The sequence below is a fragment of the Anomalospiza imberbis genome, chromosome 8 (assembly GCF_031753505.1).
Source record: "Anomalospiza imberbis isolate Cuckoo-Finch-1a 21T00152 chromosome 8, ASM3175350v1, whole genome shotgun sequence".
Lineage (NCBI taxonomy): Eukaryota > Metazoa > Chordata > Aves > Passeriformes > Viduidae > Anomalospiza > Anomalospiza imberbis.
Genome location: NC_089688.1, coordinates 1348592 through 1370519, shown reverse-complemented (window position 1 = coordinate 1370519; position 21928 = coordinate 1348592). Strand labels below are relative to the sequence as shown.

The following is a 21928-nucleotide window of genomic DNA, read 5'->3' as shown; positions in this document are numbered from 1 at the left end:
TTCTCAAGCACTAGCACTGACTGAAGAACAGTACAGCCAGTTCCAGGAAGAGCTCCAAAGGGAACTGTACTTTAGAAGGTGGTGTCTGCTACATTCCTGGCTGATTGGCAGTGTGGATTAAGTTGTGCTGTGCCCTAGGATTCTGAGATGGGCAAAAACAAAGTGGGATCTTGATCCTTAGAGCAGTACAATATGAATTCATTGCTTCTGTTAGGCTTTGCTGCCAGCCAAGGAAAAGTAGGAGATATCTTAAGTTCTGTGTGTTTGTTTCCTCTCCTCAATTGTTTTCAGGCATCTTGTTCTTTTAGTGAGACCTGGCACTGACTATGCCAGTCTTTTCTTAACTAGGAGAAATTTCCTTACACAGTTCTTCCAGCTGGGCCTGTGCAAAGGCCTTGTGCAATTTATTGAAACTCTTTTGCTTTGGGGGAGGAAACATTTGCACCCTGTCTGGAAAACATCCTTGCTTGAAAAAAGTAGAGACAAGCTCGTGTCCCCTGTCCAGTCATACATACATATTCCTGTTTTGTCACCCATATTTCTCAAAAGTTTTCCTAGTGTTTGACTTTAAAAGCATCCCTAATTCTTCAAAACGATAGCGCTTTCATCGGAGGCACATTTTTCAGTGAGTCTGAATTACACAAGTATAATTATTACCGTGCTCAGTTTTTTCTTTTTCTAAATTGTAAGAAAAAAAAAGGAATACACATCTTTTTGCTTTTCAATTATATGTGAATAAGGTCAGCTGCAACAGAAATAGAGCTGCCTTCCTGCATTTTTTGCAGGAATTAAAGTCCATGAGTAGTTGATGTAAACCATGATGTATGCAATTAAATGATTGTATAATTTATTTTGTATGGAATGAAGGAAACTTGTATAACTGCAGTGGCAGAAAATATTTCTGTAAAAAATTATTAGAACTCTTAATTTGAAATTTACACTGTGATAATTATCAAGTTCCACTTAGATAATTGACCTTCCCATCCTCGAGTTTGTAGAATTCAGAAGAAAACTCTACTGAAATCTGATAGAATACTGACTTTCAAGACTCTTGAAATCCTGAAATAATAAGGAATGAAGAGAATCAATCAGCTTCATGGGAGAAAAAAGCAAATACCTAGCTTGTAGATATCCAATTTTCAGTCCTTTTGCTGTGTACATGGAGTGCAGTGAGATTTTTGCTCTCCTAGCCATGGCTTATTGCTGTATTCTCTTGTACCTGATGGGAAACATTGTCCTTTGTGCATTCTGAGCCAGCATTAACTATTAGCAGGCACGACATTAAGTGTTTCTTTATTCACAACTGCCTTTCCTGGTAGCTTTTAGAATACACCCGTCACATCCAATTCTTTAGAGCTCACAAATGTGACACTTGGGAGAGCTGAAAATCCGAAACATCAAATGCTACCATGTGCCTAACTAGAACATCTTAATCTTTTAGAATTGCCTTTCTTTTGATGGGGAAACCTCTGTGGCGTCCTGCTGTCCATGCAGACAAAAGAGCAGATGTGGAATATGAGTGTGTGCGTGGGTGCTCAGCTGTCTGGGCAGGGTGCAGACCAAGAGAGCTCCAAGAATTCCTCCTTAATTTGGAAAGCAGTAATTGCAACATCAGCCCTTAACATAAACGTTTACTTAAAGTGACTGAGGATTACTTCATTTGCATAACAGTTAAATTATAAAGTAAAAATCGAATGATAAAGTACAATAAAATTGAAGTGAGATCTATGGATATATAGATTGTATATTTTAAATGTATGTATATGTGTGTATATATATATATATATAAATTTGTTTTAAGGTTTCCTTTTCGTTACTCATATACTTGATCCTTGCCATTTTTTGAGTAAGTTTTAAATTTAAGCAGATAAAGATAACCTTCCTGTAAAGGTTTTTTTAAAAAGCAAGTAAAACTGGGCTTATGGAAAATGTAAAGATTGAACACATGTCCTCCCAGCTGAGGTGAAGGCTCTGCTTTCATGAACAAGTCACTTTGTAGTTCACAGCATTATGCACTGTGGTCCTGGACAACCAAACCTTATGGCTATTTTTGCCTTTGGATACTGGATTAGTCCCATTAGCTGCAGTAGGATTACAGAAACACGTGAAGTTAAGCATAAATGGGAAATTAGTACACAGAACATCAATTAGAATTCTCATTTTCTTTCATAATGGGATTTTTGTGAGACTTTTCATCACTTAACCTTCTAAAACATAGTCATGGAATATTTATGTGACAATTCTTACATATTTCTAAAAGAAAAGAAACTGAATCTACAGCAGTGTATTTTAAAATATAGTATACCCTTATGGACATACAATATTTAAAATGCCATGAGAGTGGATTTTTGATTTACATAACTGAATACATGAAATCTGAATTCTATATATCAAAAGCATTTGATCCGTTATTTAAATAATTTAACTGATTAGATATACATTATTCTGCATTTAAATAATTTAACTGATTATATATATTCTATATGTATTTTATAGATACATATTTAAATAGAAGTGCCTAGAAGAAGGCACTTAGCTGAGAAAATGGAATTGAAAACATTTTACTAGATCTGTTATTAATTGAGAGAATTCTTCTCCCTCATTTTTATGAAGCAACACTTGACAGTTCAGATCCTTGAAAATGTTACTGAAAATGCTTTCACTTCTTATTTGTACCTGTTTCCTTGGTGGTTATATTTACTTTCTGTATTTCTTGAGTGCAAAGATGAAAGGTAAGAAAGCTTTCAAATAAATATGTGGGCTGCATGGCTCTTACCCCAGAAATGCTCATGTGAAGTGCTCTGGAAACTGATAGGAAGTACATTTATGTAACAGTTTTGCAAATATATAAAGTGAAGGATAATCGACAAAAGTCTCATTTGTGTAACAGCTTTGACCCATTAGGGGCCTTTAAATCATGCATCACTGACTTCGGGGTTGCTGTTGTCAAGCTACTTACAGATCCTAGTTAAATCAAGCATTTCGTATTTTTGCCCTCATTCACTTTTGTTTACCAGCAGGAGACAAAATATTTAATTAGTTTTGGGGCATTTATAATCTCCTCTGGGCCAGCTCCAGCCACAAAGCTGGACGCCACTCCTGAGTTAATTCCAGCCAGGCTGGCCCCTCCACTCCAACATATGGGTAACCTCTGAGCCTTTAGCAAAAGTTGCAACTGAACTATGAGAGGGGTGGGACCTCCCCGCTGGGAAAATACTGCCACAAAGCAGAAAGGGGCCAGCGTCACCAGTGCAGGTCAAGGCAACACTTAGACCAAACAGCATCTGGCAAACTGTGCCAAGTAGAAATCGATGAGAAGCAGGGCACTGGGTGGTAATTTTATGCCTGTTTACACAAGAAAATAACTCCTTCTGAAGTGAAAAATGATTTTATAAAAAGCTTACAGCATCCTTTGGCATCACCCTCTCCATTTTTCCTTCTTGAATTTTTATTACTCAGTAAACTGTAGCATGGTCTAGACACGATTTTGTTTTGAGCAAGCAACATTAATTACGTTTTTGGGAGGTGAGGAGTTTTGAGAGTCTTCTTCCTAATTGGCTAGGAGCCAGCTGTATAACTGAAATTCATTTCCAAGGTGCATTACATTCTCTTCTCCATGTTACAACAGTCAGAGGGCTTGAGAAGAAATAAAACAAAGACAGTTCCTGATCTTAGGGACTGTGTGTTCCTGCCACTGCAAACTGTTGCAGCTCAGTCCACATGAAACCTTCCCATGTTTTATTATTGTCACTTTCTGTTCCTGCCTGTATCTCTGCTTATAGCTCATCTTGTGGCCCTTGTTTTTCCCCATTCTCTTTTATCACTTTTCTCTGAAATTCCAGGTGCTGCTGGCTAATAATGTAAGCAGACTGCCATTGAATTCAGTGAGATTACTTAGGGCTGAATATTAAATATACTCAGGACTGTAGAGGTTCATGGCATTAGAGACTATATTTTATCCCACACAGAGCTTCTTCCTTGTGTACTTTTCTGCTTCTCAAAAAGGAGACCATTCTTTACTGGCTTTTGTTTTTTGTCTGCTTGTCAAGAAGTATTTCTGTTTTCAACAATTTCAACCCTCATTTTCATCCTTAAACTACCTTGTATTGTTCTGCACATTCATTATTTCTGTACTTGGAGTGAAGCAGGTTGCAAAGTCTCTACAGTATAGAAACTACACAAGTCATAGTGTCCCGTGAGTGGATTGCAGCACTCATTTCCACGTCTCCTTGGGTTTTGTGGCAACAGGTGCGGGGAAGATGTCAGCTTCAGGCTGAGGTCTTTGTGCCTCATGATAGAGAATAGACAATAGAGAGTGACTTTTCACTGTAGGAAAGAATTGAGAAAATCAGTGTTTCTGGTGGCAGGAATAGAAAGCTGAATGTTCAGAGTGGCTGTCATTGGTGCTGTCCCCTGGACAGTTGGCATGTGAGGGGAGAAAAACCTCACTGGAAGTGAGATGGACTAGCTGTTCATGTCTGGGGAGAGAAATGGTACTTTTACTCAGGGAGTGCATTTTTTTCACAGTTACAAATGATGTAGAAAAGTTTTAATAAAACAGGATGTAATTCAGTAACAAAATGCTGCAATTTTTCCTACTTTTGAAGTACACCAAACTCCTTGTTTGACCAAAATCTGCATGTGCAAGCATTTTTTTTGTTTGCTTGATTGTAAGTAAGATTTTTTCTGATGAGGTATTTGGGAAACTCAGTGGGAGCACATTCTTACACTCCTCTCCTTTGATACCATGACACACCTTTTATATCTCCCTTTCTTTGCTCCTCTTTTTCCCCTCAAGAGTAAACAGAAAGCTCCACTCCTGTAACAGCTCTCTCTTCCATAGGCTGTCGTTAAGTCACTTCATTGCCAATACTAAAGTCTGTAGATACTGTAGGAACAGAACAGGTTTAGTTCTCCTGTGTATCAGGAATACAGTCCCCAGCGATGAGGAGAAAAGAGTTATAAGAAAATAAAAAGGGGTTGTGTTTTCACACCTTGATATTTGATGATCTTCAACAGCTGGGGAGAGTCTTCCAGGAAATTAATTTTGTTCCATGATGAATTCCATACTGTCTCTCAGCATAGTTACCCATTCAGATTCCATTTTTAGGACTTTTTGTAGGCTTTCTACTCAATTCCAAAGAAAAATAAAATTAAAGGCTAACTTGTGAATGGTCTTGGTATCTTTTTTTAATGTAGAGCAAATGAAATTGAGGGTTTTTTTAAGCAGTGACTGCAATAATGTTGATGTATTTCTTGTACTTCTGATGTCATAGCAAATAGGTAATTTAAGAGTAACTTACTACAGTGTAAGAAAGATTGTTTTCTCACAAGTTTGGTGTGGGGAACTGACTCAATCTATGACCTCCCATGCTGGGGTTTGGGAGGAAGCAGCTCCTAGGGATAGAAAAGCCGTAACACCACCTAACGCAGCAGAAGGCTGACCTGTCAGCAGGTAAAATGTAATAACAAATCACACCTTCTGCTTGAGGCTGTCTGACCATGTCTGTTGAATAAAGAAGAACACAGCTGATTTCCTATTAAAAGATTTTGGTTCATCCATTCTTTGCAGCAAGCATGGGATTTTCGGTTTTGTTTCATTTGCAGCAGTGGCGTTGCTTCAGTGTCAAGCATCCCATTAAATTTAGAACTTTTATGAAGTTCTAAACACAAGTGCACACATCCTAGTACCCAGGCAGATTCATAAACAGTTGGGCTTTGGCTGTTGCCCTCTCTGCAGAACAGTTTGGAACTGACATCTCTGGTCTGAGGCTAAAAGGACCAACTGGAGATTCTCCTATTTGGAGGACAGTGGGCACAGGGGTAAACATGAGAGCTCCCATCTCTGTAACCTCAAAGATCCCCTTGTATTTTACAGAGGTGACTGTGATACACAAGTGTGAGGAGTGGGCAGGGTGATAATTGGATGAGAAACACCTGAAAAGTTAGAAAAAGGGGAGGGGCCAGAAGAGAGAGAAAGACTAAGGTAAGATCCTCAGAACTAAGAGGTAAGCAACCTCTGGAGAATCGCTCTCTCCAGAATCTGGTGCTGAACCCAAGAGTCCTGAGTCTATAATTCCTTCTGCTGTGAGGAAATGAGGTTAAATGACCTGATGAATTATGTCCTGACCATCTACTTCATCTTTTCAATCCTGAGGTATCTGATCTATGAAAAGATAATAATTTATCACTTGTGCTGCTAATTACCCTGTTAGAGGTTTTCTAGAACAGGTTAGGAAAACATCTATCGGAGATCATAAAACCAGTAATTCCTGTCTGGAATCAAGAGGATAAAGTAGATTCCTTCCCTCATCTGGTTCATGGTGCAGAGCATGCATAGTGCTTTTAATAATTCTCAAGTTATATAGTAACGGAAGGTCTTCTCTCGAGGACTCTTGTCTCATTGAAACTGAGTACATAGGAAAATAAAAAGTGCTTTAAGAAACTGAATTACATCTTAAATAAATGGGTTCTGCTCTTGCCTGTGTCAGAATGCCTATGTAACGCTTAACAGGTATATGTAACTTTTTAAAATTTGTATTGCCTGGAGATAGTGCTGATCAAGTTAATTCACAGCTGAAAGATGAACAGAGAGTCAGTATTTCACCCAGACTAGTGGGTTCACCTGTGGAACAAAGCTCCCACAGCTGTGGTACTGCAGCAGCCAAGCTTCCTTGCACAGTTCTGCCAGAGCAGTGAACATTGTGCCAGGTTGCCATGTGTGCCCTGGTCTGTCATGTCTGTAGGTTCCCTTGTGAAAAACACCAGGACAGCTTTTGCAAATAGCTGAGCACGTGCAGATGCAGTTGACCTTGATAGATAACTGTATTTTTAAGCACATGACATGTATATAATACTTGGAAAATCCACTAGCTTTGTAATGCGTTAGAGCTTTTTTGCTGCTTTAGTGGTGCAGCGGGTTGCAATATCATTCTAGTGGAAACTACTTTCATGATCTGTCCCTGTGTGTGTACAAAGGTACATAACGTAACCAAATTCAGTATATAATGTAGGTGAGAAACGGTTACATGTTCAAGACATGTTCCTCTAGCTGCATGGTAAAAGGACTCCTTTCTCCTTTTTGGTTTTTTAAGAGTTTTCTGACCTCCTATTTTAAAAGCACGCTTTCAAAGTTATGCTTGAAAGGGTATTCTGTGCAGGATCACTGGGGAATGCTCTGCTTTTTGAGCCTCACCTGAGGGAGGTGAGGAGGATAATGTGGAACAGAAGAGAAATGGGTGAATTGAGGGTAGGAACGGCAGGGTCGTATGGCAGTAGATCCTGAAGTGTAGTTGGGACAGTTACTTGAGCTGCTAGAAAGAAGAGCTCAGCCCAGAGAGACTGAAGAGGAAAGCGAACTCTCCTAAGCACTTTAAAGGAAAAGGTGTCCAGTAGCAGGGTGGGAAGCCCCAGGTGGAATGACTGCAAACTCCTCCTGCAGCTGTAGATTGTTATTCCATTTCCAGTATTAGTTACTAAGTGTCCCTCCAGGATACAACGTTCTCTAGTGAATTGTTGGTTTTGGATAGTTCTGTAGCTGTGACAGGGAAAACAATGCAAATAACCAAGGCAGGAAAAGAAGTGATTCTGCACACCATGGATTTCTAGTCTGTCTTGTGAGCTGAGTCAAATGTTACAAGAAATTGGGCCCTTAAGGATGGCCATATTTTGGTGGTTACCCACCTGCTCTTAATTAGGCAGCGTACAGCATGCCTTTCTTTCTGCTTTGCTCAGGGTAAACGACAGTGCTGAGGAGTCTTGAGGCTTTTAGAAAGGATCTACCTGAGAGGAAATAGTTCTGGCTAGAAGGGCGAGGTAAGATTCTTGTTTTGATACATTGCTTGTATATGTTTTTATAAATACAGGTAGAGAAAGTAGGGAGGAATTAGACTAACCAGAAATATTGCTTTCATTTCATTTTAAATTTAGTATCTGGTCCCATTCAATCCCCAATAAAAGTAATAGAAGTAATTAGATTGTGTTTTCCACAGTAGTACAGGTGAAAGACATTCATCTCTTAGTGGGTGCTGCACTAATTGCATCTGAGTTTTTAATGAGGATACCTAGCAGACAATTTTGAATGAGTTTATGTATGTAGGCATAAATCCAGAAACTAGCTAATTTCTTTAATGCATTGAAACTCTCCTTTATTTTCCTAAAATTAGAGGTGACTTCAAGTTGCTAAAGTAATCTGGTTTATGACTGAACTAGCATTCTTATCTGTTTCTTGTTTTTCTCTGAGGGAAGCATAATATTTTGCTTAATTATACTGGTTTAGAATTAAAATATGACTCAGGAATAATGCTGTGAGGATCATGGAGTAGCACTAAATTGGTACCTGCATAGTCAGAGAATCAAAGATTGAAATCTGAGCGACTGGGTAGATACAGAACTTCTTTCTGGTGATTTTGGTGTTTTTCTGCCTTGAGATTACGAGGAGAAAAAAGAGTAAAAGGGATTTTTTTGAGAAATGGTTGATGTACAAAACCCATTAAACTAATAACAGTTAGGATTTAAGAACAGGTTTTAGCACCACAGCAATTTATCACATGAGCGTATAGTAATATCTTTTAAAATATTAATAATAATTTAAAAATATTTAAAATAGTAATATATATGAGGAATTATTGAAAGTAAAGAGAGGAGAGGATAAGATTATGTAAGGACTAATTAAGACAAGCTGAAATATAGAGGAAATCAAACTGAGTGAAGGAAACCTGTGAAAACTCCAACTGATACCCTTTCTCTTATTCACTGAGCAATAAAGCAGGATATTTTTTAGTTTGAGGTAACATTCTCATAAGGCAATGCAGTGGGGCTGTGCAAATGAACTAGATTGTGTGAATAAGACCTTGATAGGTTCTGTATTTTGCTTTCATAAAGCAGGAACTTGACAAAATTTTAAGTGATGAAAAATGGATATTTTGATCAGCCAGCATTTTTTAGCTTTGCCTATGAGCTATAAAATCCTGTTATTAGTCTAAATGGATCTGGGCTCTTGTCCTGTGATTTGATAGTAAATCATTTAAGCTGAAGTTACAGCGTGTTCAGTAGGAGAGATAAATCACAGCTTCTCTCCTGAGATTACAGCAGTATGTTAGTCAAAGTATGATAATGATGGTGAATCAATTAGGAAGGGAAAATTAACAGCACTGCTGTGTACTGGGTTACTGTGCATTAGCGAAGCGAAATACAGAGTTTCTGAAGCACTGTGCTTTTCAATGTATTTGAAGTCTTTATTGTAATTTATACTGGCAGGACATATTAAGTTAAGAAAAGAAAAGAAAACTGCTGCCAAGTGAAAAAATACAGTACTCTATTTTAAAGGGGAGCTTTTAGTATTTATGGCATGATGTTAGCAGCACTCTTAAGATGAAAAGTGATTAATTACCTGAATTGAGTAACAGCTACTTCATGAGAACACACAGTATTTATTAACTTACAGAACACCTTAATTCTCTGATGTTCTTTTACATGAAAAATCATTTGACATTCATTGTAAGAGACAAAGGGTTTAACTAACAAACTTATTTGGGATAGAAGGCTGCAGGAACGCTAAAATATGCTTTAGCAATAGCATGAAGGTCAGATGTGGATTTTCTTTACTGCACATGCGGTACTTCCCATGGAGCATCTTCAGAAACAGAAATCTCACAAGTTCTAATTGCTGATCCTTTAGGGAAAGGCATATGTGTCTGTGGGTTTTTGAAGGGAGCTGTTCTCACACAGATAATCAGAAAGTGGCGTTTTAGCGTGTGGTAGTAGCTCTTTATGTTTGGAGAATAGGTCAGCGCACACAGATAGCCAAGTCGAACAATTCTAATGAAACGTGATGAAGTTGCACTTCTTTAAAAATTAAAGAAGTGGCATACATTTTGATAATGGAATAATGGAGACTCCCTACCCCAGCTATCATCTCTGTTCATGGTCATTAGGATGCGGAATATTAAGAGCAGAGCAACTGGGCGTAACAGCCGACGTCCAACATCTGTCATGCTGGAGTCCATTAGTGTTCGATTGCATCCTATTGTTTTTGGATTATTCAACCTCATTTCATTGTCATTGCTTTTGCTAGGGATTAATCAGCTGTTTACAACTACACCAAGTTTTGGAGTCATAATGAAAACAATTGAGCTATAGTTCTAAATAAATATACAGTATTCAGTCTCTAATGAAAAAAGTTACTAATTTATGAATGCTGGTGACTATTTAATTAAGCTTGAAATCAATACAGATAATAAATCATTGTGTGGCAGGATTTTTTTCCCCGTTTGTGTACATCATAAAAGGATCATGTGATATTTCCTTGTAAGCTTATGTACTTATGATTTCAGTACAATACAAGTACAGTAAAAGAAAGATGTTTTAATTATGGGGTGTGGGTGTGTGTATATTGTGGCTCCTCTGGCATTACAGTTGGTAGCAGAATTGATCCCTTGCTGCCAGCAAGCAGATTTGTTTTTCGCATCCTCGTTTATTCTTGTCACTTATTTAGAGATATTACTAAAAAGGCACCTTTAATTCACGTCAAATGCACATATATATACTTTAATAGGATGCATTTAAAAGGGCAGTTTTCAGATTATTAATATACTTCCATGTTTTTGTGTATAACTATCATAACCCATCTAAATATTTTTGCAATTATTAGATAAATCCATAGCTACATTTTAGCTGTTTAACTATATTTAAATTATTTTATGACTTTGAATTTGCTGGCAGGCAAATATATGATCCCCTTTTTTCTTAAGATACTACTCTGGTTGCAATGTTGTGTACTTTATATAGTATTAAAATTGTGAATGCTGGAGGGATTCTAATAATTTCATTTTACTTATTTTGGTACTATATGTGCAAAACAGTGGTATTCTTAGTATCTTTTAGCTCTTTAGGCCATGTATCTTTTAGCTCTTTCTCTTGTTTCATTAATGCAGTTATTCTTCTACCCTCAATACTTAGCCAGAATTTTCATGTGTTTTAATGTACAAATACTACAATACACAGAGATTTTTTTTTCCCTGAGTTGCAACAGATTATCCATTGAAAGGGTCTTTTGCTTAACTGCCCAGGGTCTTGTGGGGCCAGCCAGACACTACTCCAGATGGCAAGTTGTTAGGGCTGGACAGAATGGCTTTGGAAGACTTCTCACCAGATGAAGGCTGCAATGTTGGGATTTTACTGTTTGGCTTTTTTTCCCCCTGTAGTTCCCAGGGTGGGAAGGTGCTGGGATGGCAGCAGCGTGCCGCCCGCCCACCTGCTGCCACCTGTTCAGCTCTTGCAGTTTCTATAAAGCCTCGTCTTGTCCGCTCGACACGATCGTTGCTGGCCGGCAGAGCCAAGCAAAGAGACGTCTCTCTTAGGAAGTCACGGCTTCGGAGCGCAACCGTTCACCACTGCAAAATCCTCTCCTCAACTGAATCAGGACTTCTCTCATTTGAAACAGCCATTTGGAGTCATTGTGCCTTTAATCCAGTAAGATCCTTCTTGGATTCAACAGACCGTTTTCTTCAGTAGCATACATTTTGAGAATGGAGATTTCAATGTTTTCGCTCTCTCTTTGAGATTAAAGAAATTAAAAGAATGAAAGCATAAGACATAAAAATGCTTCATTCTTTCTTTCAACGATAAGAAACAATTTTCAGACGTTTCCAGAAGAACTTTTATTTTATTATATTTATTTTTTTAGAAGCCAAGAAACATACTCCATAATTTATACGGGAAACAGATTAAAGTGGTACAAGGGTGAGCACTCCATGACTGCTTTCCTTACCACTTTTAAGAAAGCGAATTTTTGCTAGGTGATCTTTGTGTGTGTGAAAGTGAAGCTGCATCGAAGATGAAAACCTGTAAATCCAGCCACCTGGACTCAGTGGTGGAGTCAGACTCGCAGTGCAGAAGCGGAGCAGGCTGTGTTGTGAAGTGCAGTTCGGAAAGGATGGAGAACGCTGCCAAGAGGAGGCTGGCTGCCAATGCCCGTGAGAGGAGGCGCATGCAGGGACTGAACACGGCCTTCGATCGCTTGAGAAAGGTGGTTCCGCAGTGGGGGCAGGACAAGAAACTGTCCAAGTATGAGACGCTGCAGATGGCTCTGAGCTACATCATGGCTCTGACCAGGATCCTTGCCGAAGCTGAGAGGTTCAGTACTGAGCGAGAGTGGCTTAGCCTGCACTGTGAGCACTTCCATGGCGACAGCTACCACCACTACCCGGCACAGAAACCCGCGGCGGACGGCGATCCTTACGCACAGAGGGTGTTCAGCTACCACCCCGAGCACTTCCAGATAGCTAATTAGAACTTGTTGCCAGCTAAGAGTATGCAGCAGGCCAGAGGTGTAATTTAATAATTAGCAAGAGTTAATCTGCTTGACTGAGGTAATATTGACATTATAATAGCTCATTCTTGTTTGCATCTTATTGTCATTTGACAAAATAAATTTGCTCTGAGAACATAAAGGCAAAAGGCATTTAAAATGAATGAATTTATTTAATGCTGATGGAAATTATACTTTTAATTTGAAATATTTCTGACAATTGTTTCCTAGTTTATCTAGTGTATTTAATGCTTTAATTAAAGAAGTTTTTGGGTTTTTTTTACTGTGATGAATCATGACAGTATTTCTACAGATCATGGGACAAGTTGACCCATGGTGTGACTGAATGGAATAGCACCAGAAATGAACCTCATTCCATGTTTTTCTTTTTACGTCAGCTTTAAAGTTGTTCTTTAGTGTCTTTTCGCATAAATGGTTCACATGGAAAAAGTTTTATAATATATTGGAGTTCTAGTCCTCAGAGAACTAACTTTCTTAAACTTTGTAAGTTTGACATATGGGTTCCAAAGTTGTGTAGGTTTGCTTTAATCCAATTTATGGTGTCTCTTGTATGCTCGAAAAAGAGCTGGTTTCAAGTCATGGAAGGAATGTTTTATTTTCAATGATTGTAAAAACACGTGTGATTGTATAGCATAAATGGGAATGCTTGTGTGAAAATAATCCAAGCTTCTAGATTTTTGTAGGCTTTAAATAATGGGATTTTATTTTTTAATCTTATGTTGTCTGGAAACAATAACAGATTTTGTAAATCTTAAATAAAGTGTTTTATATGCTATGTCCTCACCAAATATCTGAAATTCCTACCCTAGGAATTACTGGTGGATTTTCTACCCCAAATGTTGCACCACTTCTATCACAATCCTGGCAGTTGAATGTGCTGAAGAAACAACCAGCAAATGATATTTTCTTCCCAGTTGCAATGAGGAGTGTATTTTATGTACGAATTCGGGGAAGATATTGTGGACCATTTTTGCAGAGCAGTTGAGTTCGTTTCAGCCCTAGTGATGTGCTGAATGGCCTTTTGTTTACTTGCACTTTGACTTGTAGGGGATGGAGGGGTCCGGGGAGCAAAGGCAGAAGAGGAAAGGAGAGGAGGTTGGGAAGATGAAAACACCAGGGGAGGCTGGCTGGGGAAGCAGACGCGTTTTAGCAGGGTGCAGTCTCACCCTGTCGGTGCCCGGTGTGGTGGCAGCAGACTGTGGAGCTGAAGGCTGCCGCTGCTGCTGCTGCTGCTGCGGGGAGATTCCAGAGAAAAGCCCTCCCTGGTGTTAGCCCAGAGAGGGAAGGAGGAAACGAGCCGCTGTCCCACAACAGCTGGTGGTGGATTTCCAGCAGGGAAGGCTTGCGGGTTCCCTGCTGGCTGCTGCCATGTCTCGTATTTTAGGATTCTTTCAAATGACGAATGAATAGCTTTGATAGGAGTTATTTTCGACAATGAAGCAGCTTTCAGAGAAGAACAAAGGCATGAATGGGAACCAAGCCGCGGTCGGCGGGAGCGGCAGTGTGCTTTGGAGCCGTTCAGGGCACAGTGCTGCCCTCCCCGTGCGGCTGGCCCGCGCTGCTGCTCGCCCCCGCTCTCCGTCCAGGCTCCCGCCTTTCCTGCGCTGCGAGCGGCGTGCTTCCTGCCGCGGAGGCTGCCTTTCAGGCTGCCTTAAACGCGCGGTGTGTGCCCAGCAGCTCTCCTTTAAACACCGGCAGTCAGGAATGCGTTTTTCACGTGTGTTTAGCCTCTTTAAAGGTAATGGGTAGTGTTAATTACTGAAATGTGGGTCTTTGCTTCGTGTGAATTACATTAGATCTTTATCGGCAAGCAGAAAGTGGATTCGGCCTCAGCGACATGAATTCATGTTATTCAGGCAGTAGAGTTAATTGTTGTCCATCATGTAGTCAAGTTAACACTGTGTGAATATTACTTACCATTAAGTGGCAGGTTTATGTATGTAATAACAATGAATACAATTGTTAATTAAATGATGTGCTCTCCAAGCCCACTGTGTTAGCTGTAAACTTCAGGTAGACACTGTCTCACCTGCACTGCTAACAGCAGTGGGTTTTCCGTACTGAAACAGGAATTGGATGCAAATAACTAATGGGATTATATGACACAGAACGCTTGCCTAAAGCTGAAGTGCAAAGGGCATACAGTAGAACAGGATAAATGCCACAGTAGGGTGCAAGAACATGATTGATGCTTCTGCACTACTGGGATATGATTTGTTTTTGTGGGACATGACATTGCAGTAATTCAGGTAAAAGTACTTAACAGCCATTTCCCTTCCAATTTTGTTTCTTCTATGCGGCATTGGACTTTATTTTCTACTGCATATGATGATACAGTTAAAAAAATAATGGACTCGTGTGCAGGGAATGATTAAATGGTAATAAACTCTCATAAAGAGGAACAAAGCAACACAAACCATAAAAGATCTGTGCTCATGTTACCAAAAGTTCTGAAGAATTAAAACTGAAGTCCTGCAAAGCACTTCAGTGCAGTATGTAGGTAGTGAGCACTTGTAAATCAGGTCATGGTATCAATCTCTGCTTCTGATCAATATGGTTAAGGTTATAATCCCCTGTAATCCCTATTCTCTTAGATTTTGTTGTGCTAATGGGACATGAATGTTTATAGATACCTTTATTTATAATTAGTAATATTGCTGCTGGGAAAATTGTGATTTTATCAAATGCTGTACTGGTTTTGTTTCTTGGGAGGGTGCAGTGCTGAAGTTGGGATTTTCAGTTTACTGTAGTAGTGAAGGGAGCAGAGTAAATTCTGTGTAGTGCACAGACAGCTGTCTGTCTATTGATTATCTGTCAAAGCCTTTTGGGGAGTGAGTTGAGGTGATGGGAAAGTTTGATCATTAAAAATTCTGAGTGCACTTTGAAAAGCAGATAATATCCAGGCTGGTTGGGACTTCTCAAACAAAACAACTCTTCAGTAAATGATTGATTTCTTTTAATAGCTTTCCTTTACAAATACTTCAGTGATATTTGTGAAATATAAGAGTGACAGTTTGACTTGGGTTTGATTATTGCTCCCAGATATTTGTTCCCCACTGACTTTTTGATGCTGGCCAGGTAATGGCTCTGAGCCACCTTCTGTACTGGACTTCGTTGGTGTGGGCATTTCATGCCCCCTCCCCTTATATAATTATGGCTTCTCTTAGGCCTCCAAATAAGCCAAAGCTTAGATGCTCAGAGCTTGGTGTGTTCTTAGAGGCTGAGTTTTGTCTGCCCATAAATCTTTGTCCCACTGAACAGTGCAGTGCAAACCTGAAATACTTTTGTTTGTAGTATCAGTACTACATCTGGTCCATCTCTCCAGTTATCACTGTACTTGTAGAACCACGTTATTGTGGGAGCTGTGGGGATGACAAATGCTTGCTTCATTAAATATGTCTTGCATACTCTACAGATATGTGTTTCACTATTGAAACTCAGTGTGACATTCTATGAACTATTTGTGGGAAATTAACCTCTATTTCTCTGAAAGGACTTTCTGCAAGGTTTTCTATTTGAAGCTACAGGTACTGTGCTTTTATGATTCTTCTAATCATATCACCCTGTTTTGACATGCCCAGAGTTATTTTTGAGCTTGGAACTAGAGTAGCATTTTTAACTGCAGTGACTTTGCAGTGGCTGAAAGCAGAATTAGGGTAGCACATTCCCGAAAATTATGTTAGTAATAAAAACTCAGTGCTTTCTCCTCATCATCAGCATGTCTTTCAACTTCCATTCATCCCAAATTTTAAGGCTTTTGTATTCCATCTCACCACTGATGAGGTGTTTAGTGCACAGCCCATCTGGTACTATACGTACACACAGGCAAGTCTCAGTTCTTGACTGGAATTCTGAAATGGTGCTACAGTACCCATTCTTCAAAGTCAAAATGTCCCTGACCTCAGCTGTACCTTTGTAAAGTCAATGGCAGTGCAGCTTCCTCCTGCGGGGAAGCATGAGTATCATTAGGTATTTCAATATTTAACTCACTCCTTCTGTATTGTTGAGTAAAACTTGCCGTGTAAAATCTTTGTGGAAGTCCCTCCTGTGATGGGATTCACTAGGAACAAATTTTAAAAAGTACTATTTCCAGGCCAAAGGAATTGATTTGCCAGAGGAAGCTTTTGCCTTAACACAGGTAGCCTTACTCTTGGGATTCCATCTATTTGAGCTAAGCAATATGGATACGGTTCTTTGTAGTTAAGGAGTGAAATTTAATCAGATTTTTAAAATAATACACAGAAGAGCTGCTATTTCTAAGTATGTTTAGCTCTTCTATTTCTACAAAATATCCAGGGGAAAAAACCAAGTGCACTGAGGATGAAGACATGTTTATTCATGGAGAAACAGTCCAGAGTTTCCTCTACACAGATATCTTAAAAAAACATTGATTTCACCTGGTACTCATGCTACTTCTTAAACATTCTCTATATTTTAAACTTTAATTACATGTCAAGCAAACCTTGCTTCAAAACCCCTAACCAACCCCATGTATAATATTTAAATGTCTCTTCTACTAAAGAGTACATTTTCATATTGTCTGCTAATTTGTGGTTCAGTTTTCATTTGCACAGAAATTAGCATGCAAAAGATACCTTACAAAATTTGCTTGAAGTGTCTGCATATGTAACTCCAAGGAATAAGAAGTTCATTTTTGACTGGCTTCCTGCAGCCTGGGGTGCATAGTAATATTTTTTCTAACATCTCAGATTGCCTTCAATGTTTTTCCATTTCTGTACAAAACTGTGTTTCCTGTCGCTAACAGACTGTGTGATCACAAAGGATGGTCAGTTTCTGAACAGAATTCCCACTGGCGTAAATGGAGAACTCCACTTAAATTCACACACATATGGCCCAAGATTTCTTTGGATTAAGCAATAAATGGTTCCTTATAGTGGTTTTGATGTATAAAGGCATTAATAGAAGCAACTTTTGCTGCTCAGAGGAAATGATGAGACGTGAAGGAACCACTTCAGCTCACGGAGCTGTAGCTGAGCTGAAATGGTTTTAAGAACATCTCCTTTGACCTGGCAGGCACAGAAGTACATGGAAATCAGGTGGGAATGGAGAAACATGGTTACATGGGAGTGCAAAAGTGGCAGGACTCATCCTTTTTTTCGTCCTGTTCTCTTCTGTACCTGAGCTATGAGATCCAGCTTCCTTCAAGTGTTTGGTTTGCTTCTGCAGCTTACTTAAAACCCATTCCAAAATGTACTAATGGGCCCTTATACAAAAAAGATGCTCATTATTCATGTTGAAGGCGTGCATAGGGCAGAGGGAACTTCAGTGTGGTTTGTGTGTTTGAGTTGCCCTCATTCAGATTTTTCCTGCTCAAGGGCTGGCTGCACAGCCAGGGGTTGCAAAGATCAGTGCTCTGTGCCAGAACCCTGTGCCTGAGTGCGCCGAGAGCTGCAGCAGTGCTGCTCTGGAGCAAACAGCGATTCCAGGGCAGAGGGGGCCAGGTGACCCGCGGACAGGCAGACTCTGAATGAATTTTTGAGACACAAAGGAGTTCAGCTATGGCAGACTGTAGGTAGGAGTATAGTTTAAAAGTGATGGGAACTGATACCAAGAATTGTTTAAAAAAGCAACAACTTTATTTCACAGCTACCTGCTAGAAGAATTGCTAGTATATAACTTGACAATATTTATTATTTTCTTCTAAATAATGTAGTCTGATTTCTTTAATCAGCTGTCACAGCAAAGTTCTGAGAAAACTTCTGGCATTGTTGACATTTTCACAATTATTTGAACATGTGAAGGACACAGTCTTGTATGCAACTCTGAAGCATTTATTTAAGTTCAGGTGAGATGAAGAGAAATACATTACTGAACAGGCAGGTGTTTTTTTTTTCCTTTCATGCGCAGTTAAAATATACTATAAAACTGATGTGAGCATTTTTCTTCCCAGTGAGAATGACTTTGAAAAAAAAAAATTAAAATATCAACTTTAATCGAGAAGAAATATTAACTAGAATGTTAAGGCTCAAAGTGAACATTTTTGTATTGGAAATAATAAGGCAATTTTCAGTGAATCATTTCTCCAGTACCAACAATATAAATATTTCATTAGGTTTTGTAAAGATGTTTTCAGAAACGAGTGCTTTTAAACCTGGTAGCATTGAGAACACAGTTCTTAAATGAATCTGTATTCCAGATTTATTGGTTGAAGTGCCTACAATTGCTGTAAACAATTGGCACTGGCAGTTGTTTACATATTGAGATGAAAACTGCAGACTTGGGTTTTCCTTTTTGCAGTGTGGGCTCTCATCTCCTCATGTTAGCAGATGTCAGGCATTCAGAGGGGTTGCTCCACCTTCCGTGTGAAAGCAAGGAACTCAATCCAGTGCTTTTAAGGCAGGAGGTCCAGTGATATCAATGCAGCCCCATATGTAATGCTGCTGTAGGCTGGGTTTGCATCAATCTGGACCAAAAGTTTAAAGCAGAAGGAATACTTATTGAAATAGAGAATTGCAACACAAAAGATGTCATTTCTGCTCTAGTGTGCAATATACCCTGCCTCTGACTGGTTGTATACAAAAGCAGGACTAGGAAGAAATGGGAAACTAAATAAACCTACAAGATTGTGAATCAGTGGACACTTGAGAGGTTACAAGCAGGGGTGTTTCTGTATCATACAGAATTGTGCTCCACATAGTGGTGGTTTCATGGAGTTTGGAAGTTAATAACTAACAGTGACTTCAGTGGAAGGTCTAACATGAAGTTTTGTTGCTGCAGTAGCCTGCCCTGAAGAAGAGACTGAAGAGCTGTGTTTAGTGTGAAGTGGAACTGGTTATTCAGTGAGGAGCAGCAATGAGCAGCCAGGTTGTTCAGGAGGGAGCAGAGTGGCTCTAGCACATCCTGACATGGTGTGGCAACACAGGACTGTCCTGCTCTCCTTCCCTTCAGGCTTTTTTCCCTTGTCTTTTCCACCACTTAACAACACAAACGTGATTTTGGTGTCGATTTCTTGCAAGTTCTTCCTTGTGATGAGCACATCAATAGCACCTGTTAAACAGCATTGGCATCCATTCCCACAGGCTGCCTTTACAGGCTCACTGCATGGGCTCAGCACACGCAGAGGAGAGATGTCCTCCAGCAGTTAAGGAACAAAATGTAACAACTACAGGCCATTTGGGATCAGAGTGTGAGTTTGTTTTTATCTGAGCTACTGAAAGGCATTGAAATTGCTGACATCTGCATTTTGTAGGGAAATGTGAAGAGTTTTGATCTTTTTGCTAGGAAATGCTGTTCAGAGAGACTATTACAGTTCAGCTAACACATTTTTGGTGATCTACCTTCTGTAGCCTGACTCTCACTGAGATTTCTGGGGCCCCTTCTTGAATGACTAAGGATTAATCCTTCTTACAAAGATCTTTGGGAAAAGTCTTTCAGCTTCTTGTCCTCCCACTTCCAAAAACCTGAATGGACATTTTAAGAAACATTGCACCACATAGTAGTCAGCATGTCAGCTCAGGTTATAATGATGTGAGTTTGGGGACACTCCTCTGGTATTGCAGAGAAAAGGTGAAGAGAGATGGTTTGCATGTTTGCACTGTGCACTTTGTCTTTTAATTTGCATTGAGTTTTTGGGTGTGATGTCTGATGCTGTAAAATGTGAAAACCACTGCTGCTGTCAGTAATACTGGTCAGTGTGATTCCAGCACTGGTAACCAGGTACTTGCCAGGAAAAAGGAAAAGTTTGTGCTTGCTTGCATTCTTAGTTTCTACTCAGCTGACAGGTAACTTAATCCAGGTAGGATATCTGAACAGGCAGTGGAAAATAAAATAATTTAGGAAGCAAAGAGTGTTTTAGGTCTGAAAAAAGCTCAGGGGTCATCTTGTCCAACCCCTCACTCCCAGCCAGGAAAAGGGGCCATGGGGGACTTCCAAGCAGGCAATCTCTTGACTAAGCTTGTGCTTAGGGATAAAGTCTGATGGCCAGTATACAACCTGGAATACTTGAGTTCAAAACCTGCTCTCTTTGTGAAATGATGGGAAGACCAGGGCTGTAGATGCGAGTTTGATTCTTGGATTACTTTTCCAAGAGTAACTAATATGGGAAACTTGAAATTTTGGGTGTAATTTCGGAATCCCTAAGTCATCCTAAAAACCAAGTGAAGGTACTAGGAGCAGTAAATTCTCTATCCTAGAAGATCAGACCCACATTATGTCTTAAGTTCTGCATCTCATTACTGAAATTACGTAACTCAATGCATCACTTTCAATAGCCATGAGTTTTATTTTGTTTGCCAGGGAAGAGGTACAATGTGGACAACATCTGCTTTCCCTTGGAAACACCTGTACCTTGTTTTAACTCTTAGGATAAGAGTGTTTCAGCTTTCTGGTCTGTCCAGTCTGGGTTGAATTGCCTGAGATTCCTAACAAAAGTATGAGAGTTATAATGATGGTTTTGTTTTGTGGTGTTCACTCAGGTGGGAAATAAAACAAGACAAGAAATTCACTTCCTCTAAATCCTGAGGGAATCAACAGTTAGGAACAACAGAAGCTCTATTTGTGGGAAGCTCAGTGAAAGACATTATCTTTCTCAGTCTCTGGCTAAATCCAATATTCTTTTGCTCTTAACATAACTCTTCATTGTTTTCTTTGCATGTGGAGTTTTTTAAAGTTAAAATTTGAAATATGAAGGATCCCCAAACACAGTCTAAAATGGAAGTATCTGTTAAAATTTTTTTTTTCCATCTCTGTGACTTTGATCATGACTTTGTTGCATTCTGCAGCCATGTTGAAAGCAGTAAGTAAGGAGTGCTTGAAACCAATGTTGAGAGAGAGGGTTAGCAGTAATTTAAAGATGCAGGAAAACATATTAACCATTCACAGATTCTAACAGCTGGGGGTATTAATATAATTGCATAGATGCCAAATATATTTAAGTCAATCATTAAGTGTTGTCACTTAATGCTTTCCGTTGAGCTTTCATTAATTTGCCTTATTTATTACTACTGTTGGGGGTTTTTAGCTTTTTGCATATAACTGTTGCTTAACTTCTTAACTTTTGTATATTAACAGAATTTTCTGTCTTCCTATTAGCCACCACACTTGTGATCGTTTCCTAAATGATGGCGAAAATATTCCTTTCCATTTAGCTATAAAATGAGCTAGATGGTAGATGCACATTGAAAATTAGGAAAATGAGACTGATATTTAAAAGCCATGAAGTGACAAGTTTGGTATCATCCATGTTAAAGTCAGAGGATCACTAACATGGGAAAGAAAAAGTATGAAGCACATTGGTAAATAGTTTCAGTTATGGGCTCAAGAGAACATGCTTCAGACAAGAGGAATTTCCATTTCCTATGCACCTTATGCACATGCCCTGTACCTTATTTTATGAACCCTTACACCAAGAATACACAGTTCATAGAGTACACACACACACAGATATAAATATTTAGGGCATACAGCTGTACCTACATGAAATGCTATATTTACCTAGTCTGGAGTTCAAAACTTCTAGAATAGGCTGGCATAATAATCATATATAAAAATGAGTTGCATCTTTTCGATTTAACTTGTGCTTTTTGATTATTTGGCATGTTTTTTTAAAATTACATTCAAAGTCTTGTTGTTTACCCT

The 21928-nt window shown here is 39.2% G+C and overlaps 2 protein-coding genes across 2 annotated transcripts in view; one reads left to right on the top strand and one right to left on the bottom strand.

Annotated features, from left to right (window-relative positions):
* HNRNPH3 (heterogeneous nuclear ribonucleoprotein H3) overlaps positions 1-8260 on the bottom strand; it is a 32007-nt gene extending 23747 nt beyond the window's left edge. Inside the window, exon 1 of the mRNA XM_068196853.1 lies at positions 8255-8260. The gene's annotated coding sequence lies outside the window, so the exon portion shown is untranslated. The remainder of the gene's footprint in view (positions 1-8254) is intronic.
* A 3576-nt stretch (positions 8261-11836) lies between these two features.
* On the top strand, positions 11837-13106 carry ATOH7 (atonal bHLH transcription factor 7). The gene has a single exon (XM_068198564.1). The coding sequence runs from the start codon at positions 11837-11839 to the stop codon at positions 12290-12292; it is 456 nt and encodes a 151-aa protein (XP_068054665.1). The 3' UTR covers positions 12293-13106.
* The last annotated feature ends 8822 nt before the right edge of the window (positions 13107-21928 follow it).